This window comes from Benincasa hispida, chromosome 11 (assembly GCF_027475165.1).
Source record: "Benincasa hispida cultivar pf3 chromosome 11, pf3_genome.v1.1, whole genome shotgun sequence".
NCBI classification, from domain to species: Eukaryota; Viridiplantae; Streptophyta; class Magnoliopsida; order Cucurbitales; family Cucurbitaceae; genus Benincasa; species Benincasa hispida.
This window is the reverse complement of record NC_143488.1, coordinates 22,088,543-22,115,837: the sequence shown is the minus strand read 5'-3', so window position 1 is coordinate 22,115,837 and position 27,295 is coordinate 22,088,543. Positions and strand designations below refer to the sequence as shown.

At 28.7% G+C, this 27,295-nt stretch overlaps 1 protein-coding gene across 2 annotated transcripts; it reads left to right on the top strand.

The window, feature by feature from the left end:
* Positions 1 to 11,684: 11,684 nt before the first annotated feature.
* Positions 11,685 to 22,678, top strand: LOC150032479 ((+)-gamma-cadinene synthase-like). 2 transcript variants are annotated; one of them, XM_090307553.1, is made up of 7 exons: positions 11,685 to 11,906; positions 12,039 to 12,318; positions 13,361 to 13,736; positions 17,288 to 17,455; positions 17,580 to 17,718; positions 17,822 to 18,070; positions 22,193 to 22,678. In XM_090307553.1, the coding sequence occupies exons 1-7, from the start codon at positions 11,769 to 11,771 to the stop codon at positions 22,484 to 22,486; spliced, it is 1,644 nt and encodes a 547-aa protein (XP_090163679.1). In that variant the 5' UTR covers positions 11,685 to 11,768; the 3' UTR covers positions 22,487 to 22,678. The 2 variants fall into 2 exon arrangements, with proteins under 2 accessions (XP_090163679.1, XP_090163678.1); XM_090307552.1 differs by having other exon boundaries at positions 17,237 to 17,455.
* The last annotated feature ends 4,617 nt before the right edge of the window (positions 22,679 to 27,295 follow it).

The window sequence follows — 27,295 nt, the reverse complement described above, 5'->3', positions numbered from 1 at the left end:
GACTTGTTTGTTTATTTAATAAAAAAAAAATCGTTTATTTAAGTTATGATAGACAACGTTCTTCTTTACTCTTTCTTGTACCTATTATTATTATTATTATTTTATAAAAACATGTTTGTTTGATAACCTTTCTAATTTTTTATTTCTAAAATTTAAAAAATGTTTCTAATTATAATTTAGACTATATTTCATAAACTATGGGCTCGTTTGATAACGCTCATGTTTCATGTTTCAGTTTCTAATTTTTTAAGAAATTGATTTGTTCGATAACCATTTTCATTTATTGTTTCTAAGAATCTAGAAATGTTTCTAAAGTTGGGATTGTCAAGGAAGAACAGATTGCCTCGTCGGTAGATGACAAGGAGCCATGTAGAAGCTGATATGAATATTCTCGCTGGTGTATATGCTCTCTCTGGTGTGTATGCTCTCGCTGGTATCGTTGGTGTGTATGCTATCACTGGTGTTGTTGGTGTATATGCTCTCGCTGGTATCGCTGGTGTGTATGCTATCGCTGGTGTCACTGGTGTTTATACTCTCGCTGGTATCGCTGGTGTGTATGCTCTTGCTGGTGTCGCTAGTGTTTATGCTCTCGCTGATGCTGATGTGTATGCTATCCTAACAACCTCTGCTATATAGTTATTCTCTAATAGCTGTACAGAAGATTCGTTAGTTGTTTTTTGTCCTTATTCTAAAACCTAAGTGTATATATCTATACATCACTATCCTATATTAAATGTGGGGAAAAGATTTAATATACAAAGTCAAGTATATAGAAAAGGGAAGAGAAATTGCTCTCACAGATCTTCATCTTCTGTTGCAACTTTTTCTTCTTCAAGCTTAACCCATACAGCTGCTCGATTGGGACAAATCTTGATAATCTACAAAAAGTAGTTTCTCACGCGTCATTTCTATTTTACTGTAATCAATTTCTAATATGAAATAAAAATGTACGAATTGGTTGGTTGGTAGGTTGGTGGGTAGCGTGCTTTAAACTTTTTCTAACTTCAAAGTCTTTTGGTTTGATAATGAAGTGAGACATTTTTATTTCGTTTTCTTTTTTTCTAGTTTTTACATTTTCTCTTTCCTAAATTATTTTTTTCATATTTCTTTCTTTCTTTTATTTTTTATTTATTATATTTATATTTTAATTTAGTTTTGAATTTTAAACTTTTCCATATTTAGGTTTATATATTATTTCGATTTTCAAAGTTTAAATTTTTAATATATATCAAATATTCTCAACTTCATGGTCTTTAATTTGAAATTCGAATAAAAACAAAGGGTGAAAGTTTGTTCGATTTTATCGATTCGGGGTCAACCAAAGACCAATCCAAACTAATCGGTATTACTAAGAAAAGATCCAAATCAATGTCTAATAAAGAAAAAAAATCAATGAATTGATTTTTATTTGGTTCAATTTATTATCAGTTTGGTTCTCGGTTTTTGACATATTCTTTTTTCTTTCAAAATTTAATTTTTATTTACAACTTTATTTTGAATGACCTCTTTTTTACTAATTTAAAATTAATGTTGCTTTCATTTCTTTTTTTCCATAGATTGAAATTGGATTTTTTTTTATTGGAACTTGTTAAATAAAAAAATATAAACACTCCATCATAATTGATCTTTTTTTTTTAAAAAACAATAAATATATATGCACCATAATAATTAAAAGAATAAAAAAAATCTAATGTTTGAGTTTTTTTAAGAGTATATATATTCTCGTTCGGTTTGATTTTAATTGGTTTTTCCAATAAAAAATCAATATGAACCAATAGTCTTGTTTTCTCTACATACAAATCAATATATCCAATTTTATATTAAAAAAACCAAATAAAACTAATAGATCGATGTGTATTGGTTTGGTTTTTCGATTTTTTGGTTTTCTTTTATACTCTACTCCATGATGTTTGGTTCAATACTCAAGTGAGACATATTTATTTCGTTTTCTTTTTTCCGGTTTTTATATTTCTCTCTTTCCTATATTATTTTTCTATATTTCTTTCTTTCTTTTATTTTTATTCCTTTTATTTATTATTTATTATATCTATATTTAAATTTTATTTTGAAATTTAAACTTCTCCATATATTTAGATTTATATTTCAAATCTCTGATATATATTTAAATATTTTTTGAATTTTGAACTTTAGATTTAAAATTTTAATTCTTTCCATGCATGTTTATATATTATTTTGAATTTATTTATTTTTTATTTTTAGAACATTTGAAATTGGTTAGAATTTTACGATGTATGCATTTGTTTACCAAGACAATATTTTACAAATACAACATCGACATTTACATAATAATATAATTGAATTAAGCTTTAGCAGACATCATTGAAAACAAATGCTTTAGTGAGAAATAATATTAAAAATCAAATTTTAGTAATATATGAATAATAAAAGCAATTGCTTTGTCATTATTAATTTTGAATCGGGATTTATGTATATTTGATAATGCATATGTTAAATAATTATTTTTATATTTTAATGCATGCTATTTATTTTTTATTTTACATAATTAAATTATATTTAAATTATGAAAAAGAAGAAATCTGAACTATGAAAAAGGAGAAAATGTAAGGAAAAAAATATAAGAAATAAAAAAACAAGTAAATAATTATCAAACAAGTTTATGTTAGATGTTTTTTTTTTTTCAAGATAAACACGAAATATAAATAGTTACCAAACATATTTTTATTTATAGTTGTTAAAAAATTAAGAAATAGGAAATATGAAATAAGAAATGAAATATAGGAAATGAGAAAGGGGAAATATTATCGAACAGTGCTATATTTTCCTTTTATTCCTTTCTTTTTTTCTCTTTATTAATATTTATTTTGGTTTTATTAACAATATTCCATTACTGTAATTAGTTTGTTAGTATATTTGGTGCACTATAGTTAGCATGTTGACTATAGGTAGTCTAGTTATGATTCAATATCTTGTATGGAAATTTTGAAAGTGAAATAAGAAAAGGATCCGATTCCCATTTGCCTCACACCACATATTAATTTATTTTTCTTTGTCGCAATAGAAATAGAAACAGGTGTGTTGGCCATATTGTTAACATAGATTTGCCTTCGAAAATTGGATTTATTTTATTATTAATATCGTTAATTTCAAAACTTGTTAGGAATATATAATAGCTTCGAAATGGAAAAACTGAATAAACCACCCTTAAATTATGGATTGGTATCGGTAACAATCATACCTATTAACTTTTTATTTGATCAACTATCTCCCCATGTAGTTTTATTTTTTTTCTCGAACAAGATAAGAGAGAGGAGGTGGGATTAGTACATGCATTGCAATCTCAATTAGGTTGACACAATCATAGCATCCTCATCACATCCTGATTTAAAAGGCGTGTGCATTAATAAAAAAGAGTTATGTACGTGAAGATGCTATTAAAGCATAAAACAAGAAAAATACAAAGGAGATTAGAGAAAAGCCTTCCAATTTAGTGCTATAGTAAATGTATCTAACTGTTAAAAGAGAAAAAAAAAAAAATTGCGCCAAAACGCAACAAGGGTGATAATATCTTTCAGATTCAATTAGTGGTTTTTTGAGCATTCCAAAATATTCATTTTTTTCTATTGATTCACAAGTTCAACAATGACGCACCATTAATATTACTCCATAGGATACTGGCCCTGTTTCTTTGGTGGAGATGATCCCTCATTGTGGTTTTTAATAGTTGCAATCAACCCCTTTGGTTAAACCCCAATGGTTAAATTAACTTTTATTTATAGTTAGGCCATATTCACTACTCTTTAAACAAAATTATTTATCAATATTCTTATTTAAATGGGTCTCATCATTCATATTACAATTAATTGATTATTTTTACCGAAAAGTAAACGTGGCATTAAATCACAAATAGATAAGAGAACATATTTGTTGCATAAAAACACAAGAGAGAGAAATTGAAATAGGTGGCTAAAATATGGATACAGTTCTAAAAGATGGCCATTTTATGAATTTATTGAAATATGGTCATCGATTTTTTAGGCAGGACTGGCCACTAATATGCTATTTCATATTTACCTATGAATGCCCTGTATTTCTATTGTCAACATACTTCATAGATGACAAACAACTCATAGAGCAACTACAACATCAACATCCTTAAATAAATATTGTCAACACAATATCCCGAAACATACTCTATAAAACCCAAAATCTGGTCCTTTGACTGGCTGCAAAATCGTAAACTTAGTAGAAAAAGATTTCAAAAAAATAAACATTTTTTACGAAAATATGCAACGGCGCCGCAGTTCCACAGTACGACATCGCAGCCCCATAGTGAATCTGCACAACATGTGATGTTCTTTTGTTGCGGCGTCACTCCACAACAATACGACACTAGTCTAAAACCCTCTCTCAAGTTAGAGAACTGTCATAGCAAATTGGTTTTGGTTGGGCAAATTGGTCTTGTTTCCTCCCTACTTTAGAGATTTAGCCCTGTCTTGATTTTATTGGACAAAGTTAATATGTTTTCACTTTGTTAACTGTCAAATCTCATTCATTTGCTCAAAGTTTGAAAAGCACTAGTAAATGACATAAAATCTAACAATATTAAGCATAAACAACTCTATAAATAAAAATTCAATTTCATAATGCCAAAAGAAAAATCTGAAACCGGGACCCAAACACAAGAAAATACCGCTGCAAACGGACACCCAATGAACGGATTCTTCTTCGACAGTATTTTTCCCTCTCTATGTCTATTCCAATATGGGGTAGCCCTTTCCTTTGGCCGGTTTTCTATCACCATATTTGGTACAAGTTTTTAACCTTGGGAATGAGAATATCTTATTCCAATGCATTTCATATTTCCATCCATGGAGATTTTTCATACCATCCAAATAGATGAGTTTTCTCCATTTTCAATCGTTTTTTCTCTCTTACGTTTAAAGTTTTAATTTTATTTGTTTTTCTTCTTTATTGATATTTGTTAATTTTGTTTAATTTTAATAAATATGTTTAAATTAAATTTATAATTTACATATATATTTAATTTTATTTATAATAATGCTAATATAATAATTTATTCTACTATTATGAATTAATATAAAAAACCATAATTTTTTTAAAAAAAATATGAATTAACCAAACTAAATTTGCTTAAATCCCTTTTTATTGATAATATATATTAACATCATAAATTTTTTATTAAAATTATTAATTAGCCTTTAAAAATATTAATTAATAAACTAATAAGAAAAAAGTTAATTTTTTTAAATTCAACAATCTTGTACACTTGTACTTCTAGATTTAATCTACAATCAAAGTTGCTTTTTTAAGAATTAAAAACATTGTTTGATGATCTAAAATCAATTAGTTTATATCAACTTCTTCTATATATATATAAGACTTATAATTGACATTAAACAATTAGTTAATGAACTCTTCATTTAACAAAACTACAAAGAAAAAAAAAAAGATATTTAAATTAAATAGCAATATTTTTTAATAGAAATTGATAATATAAATATGCAATATAAAAAATTTAATTGATAATAAATATATTAAACTGGAGGGTGGGTAAGTAAATATAGTTATATTTTAATGGCTTAAAATTGATTTAATAACTTAATATAATAAAAATAAATTAACAAATGAAAATTAATTTTTATTAATTTTATACTTTATAATATCATAAAAAAAATATAATGCATTCACAAATATCCTATTCTCATTCTTATACTTAACCAAAACCATTCATCTTTGATTCCCAAACATTTTATTCCTGGAAATTCTTTATTCCCAGACCTCTATAAAACCTTAATCAAAACGACCCCTAGGAAAAACTAAGAGATTGATTTAAATACCCTTAAATCAAAACCACTTAAATATCTTAACACTTTAACAAGTATTACTTCAATTCATTAAGGTAAATTAAGCTGAGCATTCATGAACTAGTATCTATAGATTATTACCTTTTTTTTAGAAAAACAAGGTACAAAATTATTACTAGAACCAAATTTGTTTTATACCTCGGGTTAAAAAAATTTTCGGTGATATATAAGTTTTCACATTGTTTTGGGTTAAAATATTCTTTTTGTCATTGTACTTTGATGTTTGTTCAACTTTAGTTTCTGAAATTTCAAATATCTAATTGTAGTCCCTGTATGTTCATAAAATCTTAAATTTAGTCCATACCTTTTGTTTATTGTTGATTTTTTTTCAACTTTTGTTTGTTATTCATGGACACTTTCACTCTAAATTTTTAAAACATATTCACATATTATATTTTCTGGCATGAAAATGATTATTATCATTAACCCAATTTCGATAAAATCAACTTTGAAGATTTACATTTAATATTTATTAAAAGTACAAATAGTAAATCTGGCTTGCACAAATATCAGGCTACAAGGACCAAAGTTGTATTTTATTATTATTTTTATTATTGTTTAGTGTCTAACCATTCTATTCCTTACGTGTCTTTCCTTCGACATCTTACTAGGTGGTAAAAGGATCTGGATGTCCCAATAGACTTTCCCTTTGCGAGAGATAGAATTGTCGAGTGTTATTTTTGGACATTGGGAGTATACTTGGAACCTCATTAGCATGGGGGACATAGTAACAAAAAAGATACTTGAATGGCCTCTTGAATCAGACTGCAACAGTTTGAATATGAAATTATGCCTCGTCAACTTAACTAACATACTATTAGTAAACCGCAAAAATTTGTGTATCAATTTTCTACTTGTACATATATTGTGTTTTTTATTTGTCGATTTCTTAACATATTTGTATCAGATTGTAACGGTTTAAATATGAAATTATGCATCTATTACACATATTAAGATGTCAATCGTCAATATGAAAATCGATAAATTCATTGGGAGGAAGAGTTTTGATTTATGATATATCAAGATGTGATCCTTACTGAAGCAACAAGGATTGTGGGTACTACTGTCTTATAAATCGAATAAGGTAGCCGCATATGACAAAGAATGGCAGATTCTACAGGAGAAGTCCCATTCGACTATCATATTGTATTTGGCTGATGAAAATATCATAGAGGTCATAGATGAAGAAACTGTCAATAGTCTTTAGTTGAAGTTGGAAAGTCTTTACATAACAAAGTATTAAACTAAGAAATTGTTTCTCAAGCAACATCTATATCATCTTTCATCTATGCATATAGGAAGATACGTTCCCTCTGAAATAAGGAAGATGATGAGGATGATGTCTTACTTTTGTTAACGTCTTTGCCCTTATCGTATGAAAATTTTGTTGAATATTATGTTGGAAGAAAATAAACTCTGACTTTAGAAAAAAAGTGAAGTCCCGATTGCTTATTAGAAAGGTCCATCATAATGCAACTAACTGAAATACAAAAGGTCAGACATATGGGCTAGTTGCTGTAGGGAGCAAGAGATATGGAAATTTTGGTAAGAAAAAATCAAACCAAAATCACAAGTCTATCATAACTTTTGGAAAATTTTCTATAGACTAAAGGTAAATTTTACTATATTTGTAATTAGTTTTAACATTTACATATATCTAAATATCATGGCAAAATTAAAAAAAAAAACCTTGTTTAATTACAATATTTATATCTAAATATTAATAAATTAAAATAATATGGTGATGGATGAATTGTTTGTTTACTTGATTAAAAAAAAAAAACTTCTTTTATTTAAGTTTTGTTTCTAAAATTTTAAAAATATTTCTAAATATAACTTGGACTATATTTCATAAACTATGGACTCGTTTGATAACGTTTATGTTTCATGTTTAATATTTCTATTTCTCATTTTTTAAGAACCTGATTTCTTTGAGAACCATTTCGTTTCTTGTTTCTAAGATTTGAGAAATGCTTCTAAAAATGAGACGAAATTTGATAAATTACGAAAGGTAGTTTCTCACTATCTCGTTCCTATTGTTTTGTAATCAATTTCTAATACCCACTAAAAAGGTAGGGATTGATTGGTTGGTAAGTTGGGTAGATAGCGTGCTTTAAACCCTTTCTAACTTTAAAGTCTTTGATTTGATAATCAAGTGAGAAATTTTTATTTCATTTTCATTTTTCCAGTTTTTACATTTCTCTCTTTCCTATATTTTTTTTTTTCTATATTCCTTTCTTTCTTTTATTTTTTATTTTTTATATTTATCTTTTAATTTAATTTTGAATTTTAAATTTTCCATATTTAAGTTTATATATTATTTCGATTTTCAAATTTAAAATTTTTAATATATAACCGATAATATTAACTTCATGGTCTTTGGTTTGAAATTTTAAAACAACAAAGGATGATAGTTGATTTAGTTTTGTCACTTCAGGGTCAACCAAAAACCAATTCCGACTAATCCGTTTTATAAAAAAAGGATCCAAATGAATGTCTATTAAAAAAAAAAAAACAATGAATAAACTTTTATTTGGTTCAGTTTAATATCGGTTCGGTTCTCGATTTTTTACATATATTTTTTTCTTTCAAGTTTTAATTTTTATTTATAAGTTTGTTTTGAATGACCTCCTATTGCTAGTTAAAATTGTGTTCATTTCTTTTTTCTATAGATTGAAATTGGACTTTTTTTTTATTTTTTTTTTTTGACTTTGCTAAAGAAAAAAATATAAACACTCCATCATAACTGGTCTTTTATTTTTTCTAAACAATAAATATATATGCATCATAATAATTAAAACACTAAAAAAATTTAATGAGTTTATTTTTAAGGGTATATATACTCTCGGTTCGGTTTGATTTTGATTGGTTTTTCCAATTAAAAATCGATTTGAACCTGTACTTTTTGGTTTTATCTACAAACAAATCAATATATCCAATTTTATACTAAAGAATGAAACCAAACCAGTGGATTGATTTGGATTGGTTTTGTTTTTTGATTTTTCGGACTTTTTTATACTCCTACTCCATGTTCTTTGGTTTGATACCCAAGTGAAACATTTTTATTTCATTTTCTTCTTTCCAGTTTTTACATTCTCTCTTTCCTATATGATTTTTTTTTATATATATATTTCTTTCTTTCTTTTATTTATTATTTATTATATTTTTATTTTGAAATTTAAACTTCTCCATATATTTAGGTTTATATTTCGAATTTCTAATATATATTTAAATATTTTTTGAATTTTGAACTTTAAATTTAAAATTTTAATTTTTACCATGCATGTTTATATATTATTTTGAATTTATTATTTTTTTTTTCATTTTTAGTATATTTGAAATTGATTAGAATTTTATTATATATGAATTTTGCTTACTAAGACATTATTTTACAAATCCAATGTCGACATTTACATAATTATATAATTGAGTCAAGTTTGAGTTGATACCATTTAAGACAAATGACTTGGATGAGAAATAATATTGCAAATCAAATATTAGTAACATATGAATGATAGAAGCAACTGCATTATCGTTATTAATTTTTAACTGTAATTTAACTTGATATCGCATTAGTTAAATAATTATTTTTATATTTTAATGCATGTTATTTATTTTTTATTTTACATAATTAAATTATATTTAAACAATGAAAATTAATTAGTTGTTTGACCATTTCCTGGGCCATTTTTTAAAAACCTCATTGTGTTTTGGCAATTTCTCCAATCCTCCCTCTTAAATTACAAGTTTAGGCCCTTGATTAGTTATGAATTTCTTTATGAATAAATCCCTAAGGCTCCATTTGATAACTATTTGGTTTTTGGTTTCTAAGTTTTTGAAAATTAAGTCTATAAATACTCTTTTCACCTCTAATGTTCACGCTTTGTCATCTACATTTTACCATTATTTTCAAAAATCGAACAATGTTTCAATCTTAAAAAAGCAATTTTTAAAAAGTTTGTTTTTCTTTTAAAAATATTTTAATTAAGTAGTCAACTCTTTTACTTTACAAAAATTTAAACTATAGCAAAAAATTGAGAGAAAATATTCTTCATTTTTTAAAAACAAAAAACAAGAAACAAAATAGTTAACAAATAATGCTTAAACCTTGCAATTTTGACTATAATAAGCCCCTTAAAAATATATTTTAAAAAATAGTTTCATGTAGTATTAATTTATTAGCCACAAAGTTAAATTTAATGTCTAATATAAAATTTATTGATAACATTTGTGAATATCTAAGAGATTTATTGGATGCTAAATTTGATAATTTAGAAATTTATTAGACACACAAATTGCGAACTCAAGAATCTATATTAAATATTTTTTTCAGGTTACATTCAAGGAATGTATATAAACACAAATCTATAAATTTATAGGAAAGACTTTTAACCCTTTATATAAATCTGTGGCCCCTAACATTAAGTTTTAGATCTACTACTCTTAAAAATAACTAATGTTTTAAACGTTCACATCAACAAAATTCTATTGCATCAATTTTATAAAAACATCGAAAAAAATATGTAAAGAAAATGTCATTTATATTCTTGGTCGAATCTACATAACTATTATTTGAAAAATTGTCACCTTTTTTGAAAACTTGTTCAAATAGCTTTTCTCGGTGCATCTCGGGCTAGATTGACTACTGAAATTTATTTTAAAAAAATAACTTTTCTAACTTATAGATTGTTTTGGCCCTTTTAGGCTTTTCTCGATACATATGGGACTAGTTTTTCTAAAATATGATGTGATCTCAAATCGTATACCAAATACTTACCAAATATTATATCATAATTTTACGTACTTTTTTAAATCTTTAGCAAAATTTCTAATTTCCAAATCAATTTACAAATTATCCAAATGTATTTTTTAGGTGGATCTCACGTGATTGATTTTTATTTTTAAATTTTTTGGAAAGATTAAAATTAAAAAGAAAGGGGTAAAATATGGAAAAATATATGAAATCTCAAGCAGATTAATACCAATATCGGTAAATTCTCGAGCATAGTAATATCGAGATTTTATATATTTTTCATATCTTACATTTTTTGTAAAATTTAATCTTTCCCAAAATTTAAAAACCAAAATGCAATCATCATCTAAAACAATATAATTGGTGAATTCATTTAGAAATTTAGAAATTCATATAATCATGGAAACAGAAATTGACCTAAAATTACAATATAATATTTGGTAAAGATAACCTAATTTGGAGAAAATTTGAAAATATATAAGATTTGATATAAGATTTGAATAGATTATCTAATATTTGGAAAAAATTATTAAAATCTCGACGCTGGTCGATCTCGCCCAATATCCACCGAGAAAAACTAATTTAACTACTTTTCAAAAAGTGTGTTAGTCTTAAAGGATTGAAAGCTGAGAATATTGTTTCTGATAATTGCTCCTATTATTTCCTACGTTAAGGTGGTAGGGTTATAAATATTAATTTCCTTTCAAATGTCAAATCTTCATAAATATTATTTGGTATGGACAAGATTTTAGGGTTTCTAATATTAATTTCTTTCCAAAGGTTAAATCCTCATAGATAAAAATAACATAAGATATAACTCATCAATAGAAGGAGAGTTATTTTAAATGAGAAAATTGTTGAAAATATTTGCAAATTTTAGAATCTACCAATGATAGATACTGACATAGATTATCATTATCTATCGACATCAATAGTTTATATTTAAAAACAACCCTCAATAAATTTTGTGGTAATTTATTCAATGGTTTGAATTTATGTGATAAAAATCTTGGGCCAACAAACCATACGAAAGCAGCCTATAAATAGACATGACTTTTTAATCAAAAGGTGTCTCACCAATAGTTTCAAATACTCGAGTGAATAACATACATCTTTTTCTTTTTTCTTTCCTCTTTCAAAAAGGAATAATGTCTTCTAAAATTTCAAATTTTCCTACTTCAGTTATGAAACCCAATGACATTCCTGATACTAAGCGTTCTACTGCAAATTTTCATCCTGGCATTTGGACTGATCATTTCCTTTCATTTACCTCTGATGATGCATTGGTAAAACTAAATTTCAAATTTATTTTATTGAATATTTTATTTTAATTAGTTGTCATTTATTTTGTGTGTATAACTTTTATCTGATACTTTTGTATTTTGAATAATTTAAAATTTTTATTCTTCTAATTTCAGAAATTAGACGATGGAATGAAAGAACAAGTTGAAAAGTTGAAAGAAGAAATACGGATGATGTTGGTTGTTTATGTGGAAAACCCATTGGAGAAGCTGAAGTTGGTTGATTCGATCCAACGACTAGGTGTATCTTATCATTTCGAGAATGAGATTGACCAAATCTTAGAACATTTATATGTGTCTTATTCCACTTTATTGAATAAAGATGGTGATGAAGATCTCCATACTATTGCTCTTCTATTTCGACTTCTCAGGCAACAAGGTTATAGGATTTCATGTGGTAAGTTATACACAAACAATTTTTTTTTTTGTTTAGTTTAAAAAATTATGTTTTGTTTAAACTGCAAATTAAGCTTCTACATACTATTTTTCATTATTATTTTCGGTGTTATGTTGCCTTCTTTATTGGATTGTTTTAAAAGATCGAGCCACATTTAAAAATTAAACAAAGAAGTATTTTTCTTATATTGAAATTTGGCTAAGACTACCCGTATTTAATTAAAAAAAAAAAGATGAAAATTAAATCATTGGTTAAAAACGTTGTAAGAAAACGTGCACAGTTTTTTAAAAAAAATATAAAGAAAAAACTAATGCCCTTTGTTAACCATTTTGACCTTATTTGGTAACCATTTGGTTTTTGTTTTGAAAATTAAGCCTATAGATACTACTTTTATCTTCAAATTTATTTCTTTATTATCTACTTTTTACCAAGCCAAAATTTGAAACTAAAAAAAGTAACTTTAAACTTGTTTTTATTTTAAGATTTTTTCTAAGAATTAAACCATTCTATTTAAGAAAGACGCAACTTATTGTAAGAAATGAGAAGGAAATAGTCTTGATTTGAAAAAAATAAAATACAAATAAATAAATAATAATAATAAATAAATGGTTACCAAACCAGACAGTTGTGTTTGATTTTTTGTCTTTGAAGGTTAAACTTATTTCCTTCCCATTTTTTATAATGATTTGTATCCTTCCTAGTACAATGGTTGAATTCTTAGTCAAATTTCAAAAAACAAAAACACATTTTTAAAAACTATTTTTTAAGTTTTTCAAATTTTTGCTTGGTTTTTTAAACCATTAATAAAAGATACATAACAAACGAAGAAATTTGGAGATAAAAGTAGTGTTTATTGACTTAACTTTCAAAAACAAAAAACAAAAAACGAAATGGTTACCAAATGAGACTTAAACGAGTATCAAAGAGAGTCTTGAGACAAATTAAAAGTTACGAATAAAGAATTTGGACTTCGAAAATTTTAATTATAATTATAATTTGTTTAAGAACTATTTATTAATTTTTTATGTCTAAACTTAAACAGATATATTCTCAAAATTCATGGACAATAGTAGAAAATTTAAAGAATCATTGGGCAATGATGAAAGAGGAATTTTGAGCCTATATGAAGCATCATATATGAGGGGACATGGAGAAGCTGTGCTTGAGGAAGCTCTTGAATTTACTACCACACATCTTAAAACATATATTGAATACTCCAATAATCCTCATTTTGCATCTGAAGTTAGCAATGCCTTGAAATTGCCTATTAGAAAAAGTATTACAAGAATCAAGGCAAGAGAGTATTTGGGAATATACCAACAAGATCCTTCCCATAATGACACTTTGCTTACATTCTCAAAACTAGACTTCAACATATTACAAAATCTTCACCAAAAGGAGCTAATTGAAATCTTGAGGTACTCCTACCCTTATAATATGCTTCCATTTTTGTATCAATCAAGATAACTCTAACTGACTTTATTGGTATTATTTATAGATGAGAACCGTTATAATATGTTTCCATTTATTATTATTATTATTATTTAAGTATCATGACGGTTGCAAATGGTATCGAAATTCAAACTAATTAATATAAGAGAATCACGTCTAAATTTTAACTATGTTGTCAAAACTTTTAGATTCAAGGTTTTCTAAAACTTTGTTAATTTGTTAACGATTTTAATAAATATGTTATAACAACATCCATCCACATTAATATATTTTATCATATCTATTTTCAAATTTTAATTGATTCAATTGTTAATAATAGTTATGCTTTAACTTTTATCAAATAATTTTGATTAAACTAAACTAGTTAAAATTCAAATCATATGAAATAAAAAAAATATATTGTAACAAGTTATAAATTAACTATCCAAATGAAAACAAGTAAAATAATGAGTATTTTGATACATATAACTAAATCACACAAATTTAATATTAATTTATTGAAAGCCTTAACTAGTTTTTTAATTTTAAATTATAATTTACTAAATATTATTTTACTTCTTTTTATAGCTGATTTTTCTAAAAAAAAAAATACTGTACACAATAATTATTTTAAAGAAAAATTTTTAGGATAGAAAAAATATCAAATTATTTATAGAAATATCAAGAAAAAAGGCATCGATCGTTATTAGTGTCTATGTTTAACCATGTACATGATTTCTTCTCTAAAACAAAAGTGAAAGGAACAAAATATTCATGCAAAAGTTAATCAAGAATCCATTTCATTTTAGTTTTCTTTTTTGTTCTTTTATTCTATTTAGGTTTTTCTTTTAGTACAAGTGGGTATGAAAACTTGAACCTAACATTAGACATAAAAATTCTTCAAAAGTACAATACTTATTCAGATGATTTTTTAAAATATTGATTTCGTATTGTCAGGTAATACATTTTTTTTTCGATAATATGTGGGGTGAGGAAATCAAACATCTATGTCAAGGTCGGTATTCGTATTCAAAACTTGATTTGATTTTTTAAAATTAAACATTGGTAAAAAAGTAGACAAGAAAAAAAAAAGAGAGGTGGAAGAAATTGGATGTTTATAGGCCTAATTTTTAAAAACAAAAAAATTAAAACTCAAAAAGCTACTTAACTGCAACTAAGTTCATATATGATTTGACTGAAAGGAATTATTAATCTATTATTAATATTTTTTTTTACTTGCATCTAATAATCAATGTTGATCGTATGATGATTTCATTGGAGTTAACATGCAAGAAGCGGAAGCAATTACGATCTTAAACACTCTAATTCCATCAATTTTAGCAACCTACCAAGCATGTTCATATGAAAAAAATAGGTTTTATAAACTATACCTTTGTTGAACTCTTCAATTACTGAAATCAAGTTTAAATCTTCACACAAAAACCTTGTAGACCACCACTTTATCTTCCATACTATTCTCTAGAAACTTAGATTGGGTGGTGGAATCCAAAATGAAGTTGAATCATGAAGGAATTTTGGAGAAATTTTCCAGATTCTGTATCAATGGTCTAGAGAGAACATCTTCTCTTCCAACCTTCAATTGCACCACTTTCTCAGCATATGTATTTTCTATTTCATTCTCCTTTAACATGCAATTTCATTTCCAAGGAGTTTGACACAAATCCCACTAAATTTGAATGGTAAAATGAGTGTTTAAAGTGGGAAAATCCTACTTAGGGTATATTCCCATTTTCAATTGAACTTTTTAATTTTAAATTTAAGATTGAATTTTTATTTTGAAATCAAATTTCAAAAAGATAAAATGTGAAAATAATAATATTAATGCAATAATTAATAATTAATAATTAATTCTAACAATTAATTTCAAATGATTAATTAAATAAATTTAATTTATTAAATTAATTAAACACCATTTTTCCAACATGAATCCCTATTCATGTAATTAATATTTAAATCATAAATATTTTTAAATTTTCCAATTTCTTTAAATTTTATAATTAAACGTATAATTATATCGTGTATAATTACTAATTCCCTTAATTTGTATTTGAACGCTTCAATTTTACTCATCACACGATTCTAAGGTTTTGTCCGTTTATGTGCTAGTAGGGGAACTTAATGAACCTACAGATCATGGGCTCCAACGATCTGAGATTAACCAGCTAAACTCTTTAACCTAATTAACCAACATTCGTTAACTACTAGGTCACTCCACTAAAGCTCAATAGTTGCACTCCCTTCACTTTTGACATATTTCTGTCCATCTTATTTAACCATAATCAGTAAGTCGACCCTTCAAAGGTTGTTCATAATAATGGTTAAGTCAAAAGTTTTTTTACCCCCGAGATTACATCTTGCTCTTTAAGTACCACAGATCCTTTAATGAAAAATTGGTTTGTGATTAAATCACTAAACTGATCCCTCTCCGGCCAATGAGAGGGTGAGACCCTTTGTTCAAGAACCACAGTAATTACTTAAGGGAACAACCTGTCTACAATCGGTAAAAGCAGATAGGAGAGAATTTCGTCTTTCACTCTATGTCCTCAGCTATCTATCCAGTCTTACCCATGAAATTGGAGGCTTATTGAGCCGGTGCTATAGGGCCAACTCTCACCTATGCAAATCTAACGATAGTTAGCTCTGCATTAAATTCAAGTTACCTAGGTCACTGCTTTGAAATAGTTAGTCTTAAATAGTAAACAACGTTAAAAAGGAAGAGCCACTTATTTCTTGGTCCGGTATTATACAAATTCTTTGTATAGGATGCCCACTCGCATGTCTCCACATGGATGATTCAGGATTACATCGTTTGTACTAAATACAAAGTACGACACATCTAATAGTATTTCCAAAATAAGGTATCCAACCTTATCCATATACTATAGACCATTTTGGATCTCTAGTCGAACTTGATCCACTCTTATGTCTCCACATAAAGTCCAAGTACTCATGTAATAACCATTTCCAAAATTCTTTGTATAGGATCGTAGTTTATTGGATTTGATGCTAGTTACATATTCTATAACAATTTTATTGAATTTGTAGTTTATTGGATTTGATGCTTGTTAGATATTCTATAATGAACAAAAATTCAATAACATTTTTATTGCAAATATATTATATATAATCTTACAAACGGTGAGTTATGAGACATATAACTCAACAGATTAATGACAATGATTCATTGTCATCCAAATAAAATATGAAAAAGTAGAAAGGATAAATATATGTTATTAAAATTTTTATTTTTAGATTGACCCATCCTTGTTTTAAGGAAAACTAAATACAAAGCAAAATGAGATAAAAATGTTCATACAATTTTACTTAATATCAGAGTCGATATACTTATTTATCAGAGTTAATTCCTTTTTTTTTTTCATAAAGAAATTACACATTTGGCATTGATCTTTGTTGACAACATTGAAAAATTTGAAATAATCTTAATGCAAATAATAAATTACTATAGGTGGTGGAAAGAATTGAACGTCCCAACTAACTTTCCATTTGTGAGAGATAGAATTGTGGAGGATTACTTTTGGACATTGGGTGTATATTTCGAACCTCATTTCAATGTGGGAAGGAAAATATTAACTAAAGTGATCGCCATGACCTCAATTATGGATGATATTTATGATGCTTATGGAACATTTGAAGAACTCCAAGTCTTCACTTTAGCAATCAACAGGTTACTTTCTTTACCCTCTTACTTGCTTCAAAATTCTTTTTCAATTTTATATGTATAGTCCATATATACTTGAAACAGAATTGAGTATGCTTTAATCAGTTATACAATGTCTTTAATTTTTTAGATGGGACATAAGCATGATTAATCTACTCCCGAAGTATATGAAAGTTTATTATACAACTATGCTCGATCTTTTCGAAGAGGTTGATAACGAGATGGCTAAGGATGGAACATCGTATCGTGCCCACTTTGCAAAGGAAGCGGTAATTAAATATCATCCTTCTCATAATTTCCTATTAATACCATTAATCTTGCTATCTTTCTTTGCATGTATAAGAAGTTTCAACTTTATTTATGTGTGAATAGATGAAAAGGCAAGCTGAATCCTATTTCAAAGAAGCTGAATGGCTGAACAAAAAGTATAAACCAAAATTTGAAGAATACATGGAAGTGGCTCTAGTTAGCGCAGGTTATGGACTACTTACAACTATTTCATTTGCTTGCATGGGTGACATTGCAACTAAAGAGGTATTTGATTGGCTTTCTGAGTGCCCCAAAATTCTTGAAGCCTCAACCCTCATTTCTAGACTCAAAAACGATGTTGTCTCCTATAAGGTATGCGTCACTTTCATTACTTCAAATAAGCCAATAATATCACTTGGAGTCAAGTATCAATCGATATCTCAAAATATACTTGTCGATACATCTACCGTTCATGATATTTAACATTGACATAGTTTAATATAATTATTATAAATGTTCATAAAATAATAGAAAAATTAATCTATTCATCCAAATTAATATGACTATAAAATCTTAAAAACAATATATATAAGTGAAAGGATAGAGATATGGACGTCGTAAACCTCTCTCTGATAATGAAATAAAATTTATAAACTACCGAATCTTACTCTTGTTACTACGATAACATTGTAACAGAGGTATTTCAAATCCATCCGTAGGGAAAGACTAGTAGTAGTGATCCTTGGTCAGTTGATGTTGGTTTTGGGTTCAAACCGCTGCCGACCACCGATGGATTCGTTTTCATCGGTCGGTTTCGCCGGTTTTACTAACATTCTTGTCACCGGCCAACACCCACCACGAACGGTTGGCCGATCTTATCAGTTTTTCACTTTGATGAATTAGGGGGAAAAAAAGAGAGAGAAAGTGAGAACCAATAGGGGAAAAAAAGGAAAATAGAGTACAACTATGAAAAATAAGAAGATCCATTATAAACAAGAAGAAATGAAGGAAACAACCAAGAGGAGAATATCACTAAAATTTACTAGTGATGCTGGTGTCTACTGCCCGGAGTAAGAAACTATCGGAGAAAAGATTAAGAGAGAAGATGAAAAAAGATAGAGTAAAATGTATGAAATGAAAGAGAACAATAAGATTCATTAAGAAAAGACAAACGTAGGAGAGAAGGAAAATATTAAATGAAAATTTAGATGATTATTTCCTTTCTTAAAATGTATTAAGATGAGAGAGTGAGAAATGTGAAAAAGGAAAAACATGTGAGAGAATAAAAATATTAAATGAATTTATTATTATTATTATTATTATTATTATTGAAATGTGAGATGAGAGAGTGAAACAATGGGAATGCTGGCAACTATTACTATTTTTGAAAAATATGAGTATGGCCAACAAGAGCGTAGCTCAACTGGCATAGTATTCATATTATCAACCTCGTGGTTTATAGAGGAAATGCTGGAAACTAAATGACATTTTTTAAATTTTCAACCACTTCGGTCAAAAAGCTATATTTTATTGTTCGACAGACCGTTTCATCATTTTTTAGAACCCAAAACCGACCCCGACCGTGCAGTATAGAAAACCCTTTTGTTGGAATTGGTTCAGCCGATTTCGATCGTTCGACTCTACTTTTCGAATGTCTTTAATCACCCCTAAGTGCTAGTATGAGCTCTAGCGTTTATATAGAAATAACACATGTGCATTCAGCTTTAGGATTCCACTGTGTTGATTAACTAATTGGATAGTCTAATTAATTCATCAATTTATCTTTGAACTTAGTAATACATGCAATCTAGGATAGTCATTAAATACATATTAACTAATTACTTCTTAGGTGATTGAACTAGACATTTGAGTGCGAACATGACGAACCTACGAATCGATTAGCAAGGGCGATACATGCTTATGAGGGATAGAAAACACACAAACATGCATTGAGAAATTAAAAGGAATTCAAAGAAAACATAAAACAATTTGAAATCAGTCAAATCCACAAAAATTATCAAGAAAAATACAAGGTTCTTGCTCCCAAAACTAAATAAAAGTTATTTTATCGATCCATCGAAAAACTGAAGAAGAGAGATCCAATCCATAATCTACAATCCAAAATATGAACAAAATGTAATCTAAAGATGATAGAAATATAAAGAGAAAGGAGAAAATTTGAAGAACTTCTCGACCTCCCTGAGTTCCTCCATGAAAAAACCCTAAAAATTCGAAGAGGATATTTATAAAATGTATCGCAATGTCGCCATGTGACGGGCAATGCTCGTTATGCTGGCTTTTAACTGCCGTAGTGTAAGCCTCAAGCATAGCAACACTGAGCTTTACGCTCTCACGTGTGTGCATGTCGTTGCGCTTCCATCGATACCCTGAGAATTGTGATGCTCTGCCCATGAGTTATATGATGAATTATGTCTTCAAATGATGAGTTATGTCTGGAAGCGTAACACATAGCATTGTGATGCTCTGCCATGAGCAGCCTTAGTAGACTTGATAAAGAGTAGCTATGCTCTCGCCAAGGGTATTTTGATAATTTTCTGTCCTTGAAGGTCTAGGTGTCCAATTTCACTTCCGAAAGTTCCAAATTAACCCCAAACGACCTTCAATGCTCCAAAATGCATGATATGAGAATTTTACAAAATAGAAATTTAATCACATTATATCTAACAAGTAAAGGAGATTAGAGACGTAAAAATATCTCTTTTTGAGAGACATCAATAAGACCTAGCTTGGAAGGTTAAATACCATCTTGGTACCTATAATTTGGATTTTGTTCGGTTTTGGTCCTTGTACTTTCAATTGTCCAATTTTAGTCTTTTTATTTTGAATAAAACTTAAATTCAGTCACGGTACTTTCCATAAATTTTAAATTTAGTGCTCCAAATTTATTTTTTATTGAACTTGCTTCAATAATAATTATAATTTTCATGTAAGACAAAGACACTACGTATATATATAGTAACAATCTACTCTATGCTTAATCGTTGTCAAATACCGTAAACAATCACAAATATTCTCCTAAGACACCAAAGTATAAATAATTAGGAGGTAGTCTTGATGATGATCGAGATCGAACACGGGAATTAGTTAAGTCAAATTAAATTCTATAAACGGTTTTCTTCTTAAAATCTAATAGAGGGATATTAAACAAATGGAGTGATAATTGTATTGGAAAGCATAAAAATGAACACTAAATAACAATCAAAGAATAGATTCGATGTTGGAAGTATGAGATGAACACACAACACAACAGTGATTAAGAAAGAGATTAGATGAGAAGATGGAGTTGAGATAAGCAACTTTTAATCCTTTGAACTTAATGACCATATTCCATTCATGTTCATGACCTTTAAGGACTCCACCTTTTGATGAGTTAGCCATATAAATCATATCTCTATGATACATACATTACATAGAACATAAGGTTGTATATATCTCTAAACACACTTCTTATTTGATTTAGAGAGATCCACAATCACTTGCTCTCTCGAGTAATTAATTCTTACCACTGAATTCGATGAGCTAGATACAATCAAGAATTTGAAGATTGAAGAACATACTAAACCAAATGAACTTTCACTTATCATTAAGCTTGCTAGAATGAGAAATAGCTCATCCCAACTGTGAGAAAAAAATGGAAAAAAGAGAGAATGGGATATGGGAAACCATGACATGAGTAGTCTGATACAATATGAGTAGCTAGGTGAGCACTTTTGCTATTCAGGACTGTGGCAGGCTGTCAGTATTTGCAGTTGTCTATGGTCCCCTCAGACACATTTAACTTCCATCTTTAGTGCGTCGGTTGCTTTGCCGCATAACTTGCTTGGATATCTTTGCTTCATGAAACTTTTGGCGGCATGATTTGTCTTCGGATCCAATGTAGAGCTCCATTTTCTTTGTTTTTGTCTACATTCTTGCATATTTAGCTCATTAATGACGTACGTTTAATCAAGTCCTCCATTTGAATTTATTGAATGCATGGAAAGTAACTTTGTCCCTATTCTCATATAAGTTCAATGCATTTCTTCTCATTTACTTCTAAATTAATCTAACTTTAAGAGCGAATAATTTGAATAAATACAAGTTATCAAATATATTTTTATACTTTATTAAACAGCAATGCTCATAGAGACTAATGCTTTTGGAAAAAAACAACTGATAATAAATTACCTAGAAAACTAGTTATTTAGATTTATCTGATGTATAAAGACAAAAATTAGACAATTGAAAGTATATAAACCAAAATGAAATAAAACTCAGAGTTTAGAGATTAAGCAGTGTTTTAACATAAAAAAATATATTTATTATTAATTCAAATGAATTTTATAATTCTTATGATTCAACGATATTGATATATATATTATATATATATATATCTCCGTAAAATTGAAATTTTGATAACTCACATTGGCATTGATAACATCAAGCTTTGCTCCAATATTAATTTATATATGTTTACCTTTTTAATTTTTGTAGTTTGAGAAACAAAGAGAACATGTCGTCTCTGCCACTGAATGTTACATGTACAATTATGGTTGCTCAGAAGAAGAAACCTGTGCTGAATTTCAAAAGCGAGTAGAAGATGCATGGAAGAATATAAATGAATGTTGCCTTCATCCTGCCACTGTTCCAATGCCATTTTTATTGTGTGTATTAAATCTCACCAGAGTTATTGCCTTTCTTTATTCTGACGAGGATGGATACACAAATTCTAAGGGTAACACAAAATTGCTTATCCAGTCTCTTCTTGTTGAACCAGAGCGTTTTTAACTACTTAATGAGCCAACGTTTGTGAAATCCAATATTTATGGGTTAATTGTGTGCTTATAACTTGTAATATATAGAATGTGAAGGGTCCATAACGATATTATGTTTTTTTTTTTTTTTATTGAATTTATCTTCGAAACGACGTTTATGAATATATATGATATTTTACCAAATATAGTGGTATGGTTTTAGTGATGCTTCTAGTTTATGAGTTGAATTAACTGTGTAATAATCTTTTTGTTCTCTTGAAATTGTAGTTGAAATCACGGTACTATTGTCTACTTAAATTAATGAATTTACTTCTTGATTCAACAAGTTTATCCAAATCACCACAAAAGTTCTATGTTTTCAAGCCGTATTTATAATAGGAAAACTCTCTTCCACTGCTTATGTAAAATGGTAGGGATAAAAAATTATTAAAGTGTGTTTTGAATACACTGCGAGGGAAGTAATGAGTCACAAGATGAATTGTAAGCCACAACGTCAGAGCAACAAGCATTTTTTGGACTAGCCCGCTTTCCATTACTCGACGAAGGCTATTGTCTGATTCTCTTTCATGTGGAATCGTTTTAGTTAGATTGTACCCAAGCCCGCCTCTACTTTCTTATGTTAAAGAGTTCTTGCTTCATGAGACTGAAAGCTTCTTTCTTACATAAACATTTGTTCATCAATCTTCAATAATTTTTTTTGCCATATTTTTTCCATTTAAATTTGTTTCATCGATTTGCAACCAAAAAACAAAAAAAAAAAAAAAAATTGAAATCAAATTTTTGTTCTACTCCATTTTTATTTCATTAAATTTGTTCGTCATCGACTATAATAGCAACGAAAACCTCATGACTTAAAGAAACTTGCAATGCCTGAGATATGCCATCTTCTTTCCTTTTGGTAAATAAGTAGATGAAGTTTTTTATAGAATAAATAATTTTAATCTATATTGAATAGATGAACCTTAGGATCATTCATGCCAAATTGTCAAGAATAATAACATACCGGATTCCATTGAAAAACTAATGATAACTTTAAGATGATGATAGATGACTATGGTCTTCCTCAACCAAAACTCCGAATGCCCTTAGTGGAATCTCTCTCTAGACGTGATTTAAGAAATACTGAGTGCTTATTTTTTTTGGTATGTTGGGGACCGTAGTCCTAAGATCTTTTTATATACTAGTTCAATTAGGATTCCCATTAAACCCTAATTAACTTGGAATATGCTTCTACCCATTAAGTCCATACTCATTTAGCAAACTAGGGCCTTAATTAATTAGATCACATAATAGGGTCCAATTTAATAAAATAACCCAATGTGATAAATTATTAATCCACATACATAACCCATACTTTAATTAAACATATTATTATTTAAATATGTCTAACAATCTCCCACTTGGGCTATGTGTGTGTACCTGATATAATTAAATCAGATAAACCTTAAGTGCGCATAAACAGGTTTTTTCAATAATAGAATTTCCCTTTAGTTCAATCTAGTCCATCTCCTGTATTAGCACGGAATCAAGGCGGCTTTCGTCACTACCCTTGTAACTAAACATTCCTTGATCACCAATTCGAATACATTCAATGACATAGATCCAGTATGGATGATAGCATGGAAACTACATGTAAAGTGATCTAGATCATGCCTGTTTCCATCTGGTCCAAATTCCTTATGAGATCATTCTAAAAAACTTTATGTTAAACTACATGCATGATAAACGAGTTCAGATGATAAAACATAAACCATCAACTTTATTCTATATAGAAAATAAAAAAAAATATGGTAAAAGAACATCCTCGATAACAAACTCCCACTAAACCATGGAATCAGAAAAGTGACTAACACCCATGTGAGGAACATGCTCATGAAAAACTTTAGGTGGTAAACCTTTAGTCAATGAATCTGCCACCATAAAGTTTGGTCCTATATGTTCAATCGAAATTTGACCATTATGAACTCTTTCTTTAACAACCAGAAACTTCACCTCTACATGCTTTAACTTCGTATTGCTTCTGTTGTTGTTGGAATACATCATTGTCGACTTATTCTCACAAAATAATTTTAGTGGTCTTTCTATGGCAACCACTATCCGCAACTCAGTGACAAAATCTCGCAACCATATTCCATGATTGGATGCCTCATAACATGCTATAAGCTCCGCAACCATGGTAGAAGAAGCCATACGTGTTTGTTTAACATTTTTCTAAGATACAGCTCCTCCAGCCAACATGAAGATATAGCCTTAAGTGGATCGCAAAGTGTCTTGACATCCAACATAATCAGAATCAAAATACCCAATGATCTCCAAAACTTATGATCTCCGATAAGTGAGCATATAATCTTTTGTTCTCTGTAAATACCTCATAACCCGTTTGGGTTCTTTCTAATGATCCATCCTGGGATACTCAAATATCTGCCTAACACTTCAACTATGAACGCAATATCTGGATGCGTACATACTTGAGCATACATTAGACTTCCAATAGTCGATGCATAGGGAATCTTCTGCATCTCCTTAGTCTCGAGTGTGGTCCTGGGCCATTGACCTAAATGAAATTTATCACCTTTAGCGATCGGAGTATCTCCCGACGTACAATCTTTCATGCCAAATCCACTCAATATCTTTTCAATGTAGTTCTTTTGTGAGAATCTCAAGATACTTTTAGAACAATCTCGCAGTATTTCAATTCCTAATACAAAAGAAGTATCACCAAAATCCTTCATCTCAAAATTCTTTTTGAGAAATCTCTTATAGTCATGCAATAAACCTACATCATTACTAGCTATGAGTATGTCATCGACACAATCTTCCACTATTTTCACCTCAAAACCAAATGAGGTTATCACTTCATGGAATTTGTGATACCATTGATGAGAGGCTTGCTTGAGACCGTAGATGGATTTCTTTAATTTGCACACCATAGACTTTGAATTACCAAACAAAAAATTTTCTAGTTGCACTATATAAATCGTCTCATCAGTGTTCCTATTGAGAAATGCAGTTTTTACATCCATCTGGTGTAGCTCTAAATCAAAGTGAGGTACCAGTGCCATGATTACCCTAAAAGAGTCTTTCGATGAAACCGAAGAGAAAGTCTCTTGGTAATCAATTCCTTTCTTTTGAGCAAAACCCTTTGCAGCAAGACGAGCCTTATATCTTTTGATATTGCCATGTGAATCCCTTTTGGTTTAAAATATCCATTTACAACCTATGGGTTTTACTCCTGATGGTAGTTCAACAAGTTTCCAAATGTCATTGTCTTTTATGGATTTTATTTCCTCTTCCATACCACTTATTTGATTTTGAGAATTATAACTTTGTAAATCTTGTTGGAAGTTGATTGGATCATCTTCCATTACACCCACATCATCCTGATATTTTTGAAGAAACACAAAATAATCATCTACAATTGCACTTCTTCTCTCTCTAGTAGATCTTCTTAGTGGCACTTCTTGAGGTTGTTGAGTTTGAACTTCAAGTTCAAGTTCAACAACGGGGACTTGAATATTATCTTATTCTATAATTGGTTCAATAATGAAGTCAGGAATTGGAGCCTAAACATCATTTATAAGCACATGAGAAAAAGAAACCAATTCCTCTTCAAAGGCAACTTTCCTTATATTATCTCCCCTCCCCCCCTAACTCAACATCCTCAAGGAATCTTGCATTTCCTGTCTCAAACAATAATCTAGAAGTGGGATCATAAAACTTGAAACCCCGAGAGTGCTCAAAATACCCAACAAAATAACAGCTAATAGTTCTTGAGTCCAATTTTCTTTCATTAGGCCTATAAGGTCTAGACTCAGCTGGACAACCCCAAATGTGAAGATGCCTAATACTAGACTTCTTTCCTGTCCACAACTCATAAAGGGTTTTGGCTACTGCTTTACTAGGTACCCTATTAAGGATATGTGTTGCAGTCTTTAGTGCCTCACCCCAGAGGGAATCTAGTAATGAAGAATGATTAATCTATTTCGCCTTTCTGCTACACCATTTAAGTTGGGTTTACCTGACATAGTGTATTGCAGAATGATTTCACATTCCTCTAGGTATTTGGCAAAGGGATCTAGACGTTGTTCACCTGATCCATCATATCTATCGTAATATTCACCACCACGATCAGATTTGACAGCCTTAATTTTCTTTCTAAGTTGAAGTTCAACTTCAGCTTCGACAGACTCGAAAACGTCCAAGGATTGAGACTTCTCATGAATTAAATATAGGTACCCATATCTTGAATAGTCGTCTATGAACGTAATAAAATATTGTTGTCCATTCCAAGAGGCCGTAGGGGATGGACCACAAATTTTTGTATGTATTAGTTCTAAGACTTCTGAGCATCTGTTGGCACCTAATTTTCTTATGTTTGTCTGTTTTCCCTTAATACATTCAACACAAACGTTGAAATTACTTAAATCAAGGGAATCAAGAATACCTTCTGACACAAGTCTCTAAATTCTCTATTTAGAGATGTGACCTAAACGCTTGTACCATAACATAGCGGAATTCTCATTTAATTTACACTTTTTACCACATTAATTAGATAACAAGTTCTTGTTAAATGAAGAAAAAGAATCAAGTATATTTAGACTATCAATTAAAGAACCGGTACCAATAAGCTTAGAATCTTTAAAAAGACTAACTTTATTATTTCCAAAAGAACAAGAAAACTAAATTTGTCCAAACTGGAAATAGAAACTAAATTCCGTCTAAATGATGGTACAACAAAAGTCTTATTCAGATCCAAATAACATCCAGTTTTTAAAACTAATCTAAAATTTCCAATAGCTTCAACTAGATGAATCATTCAGCA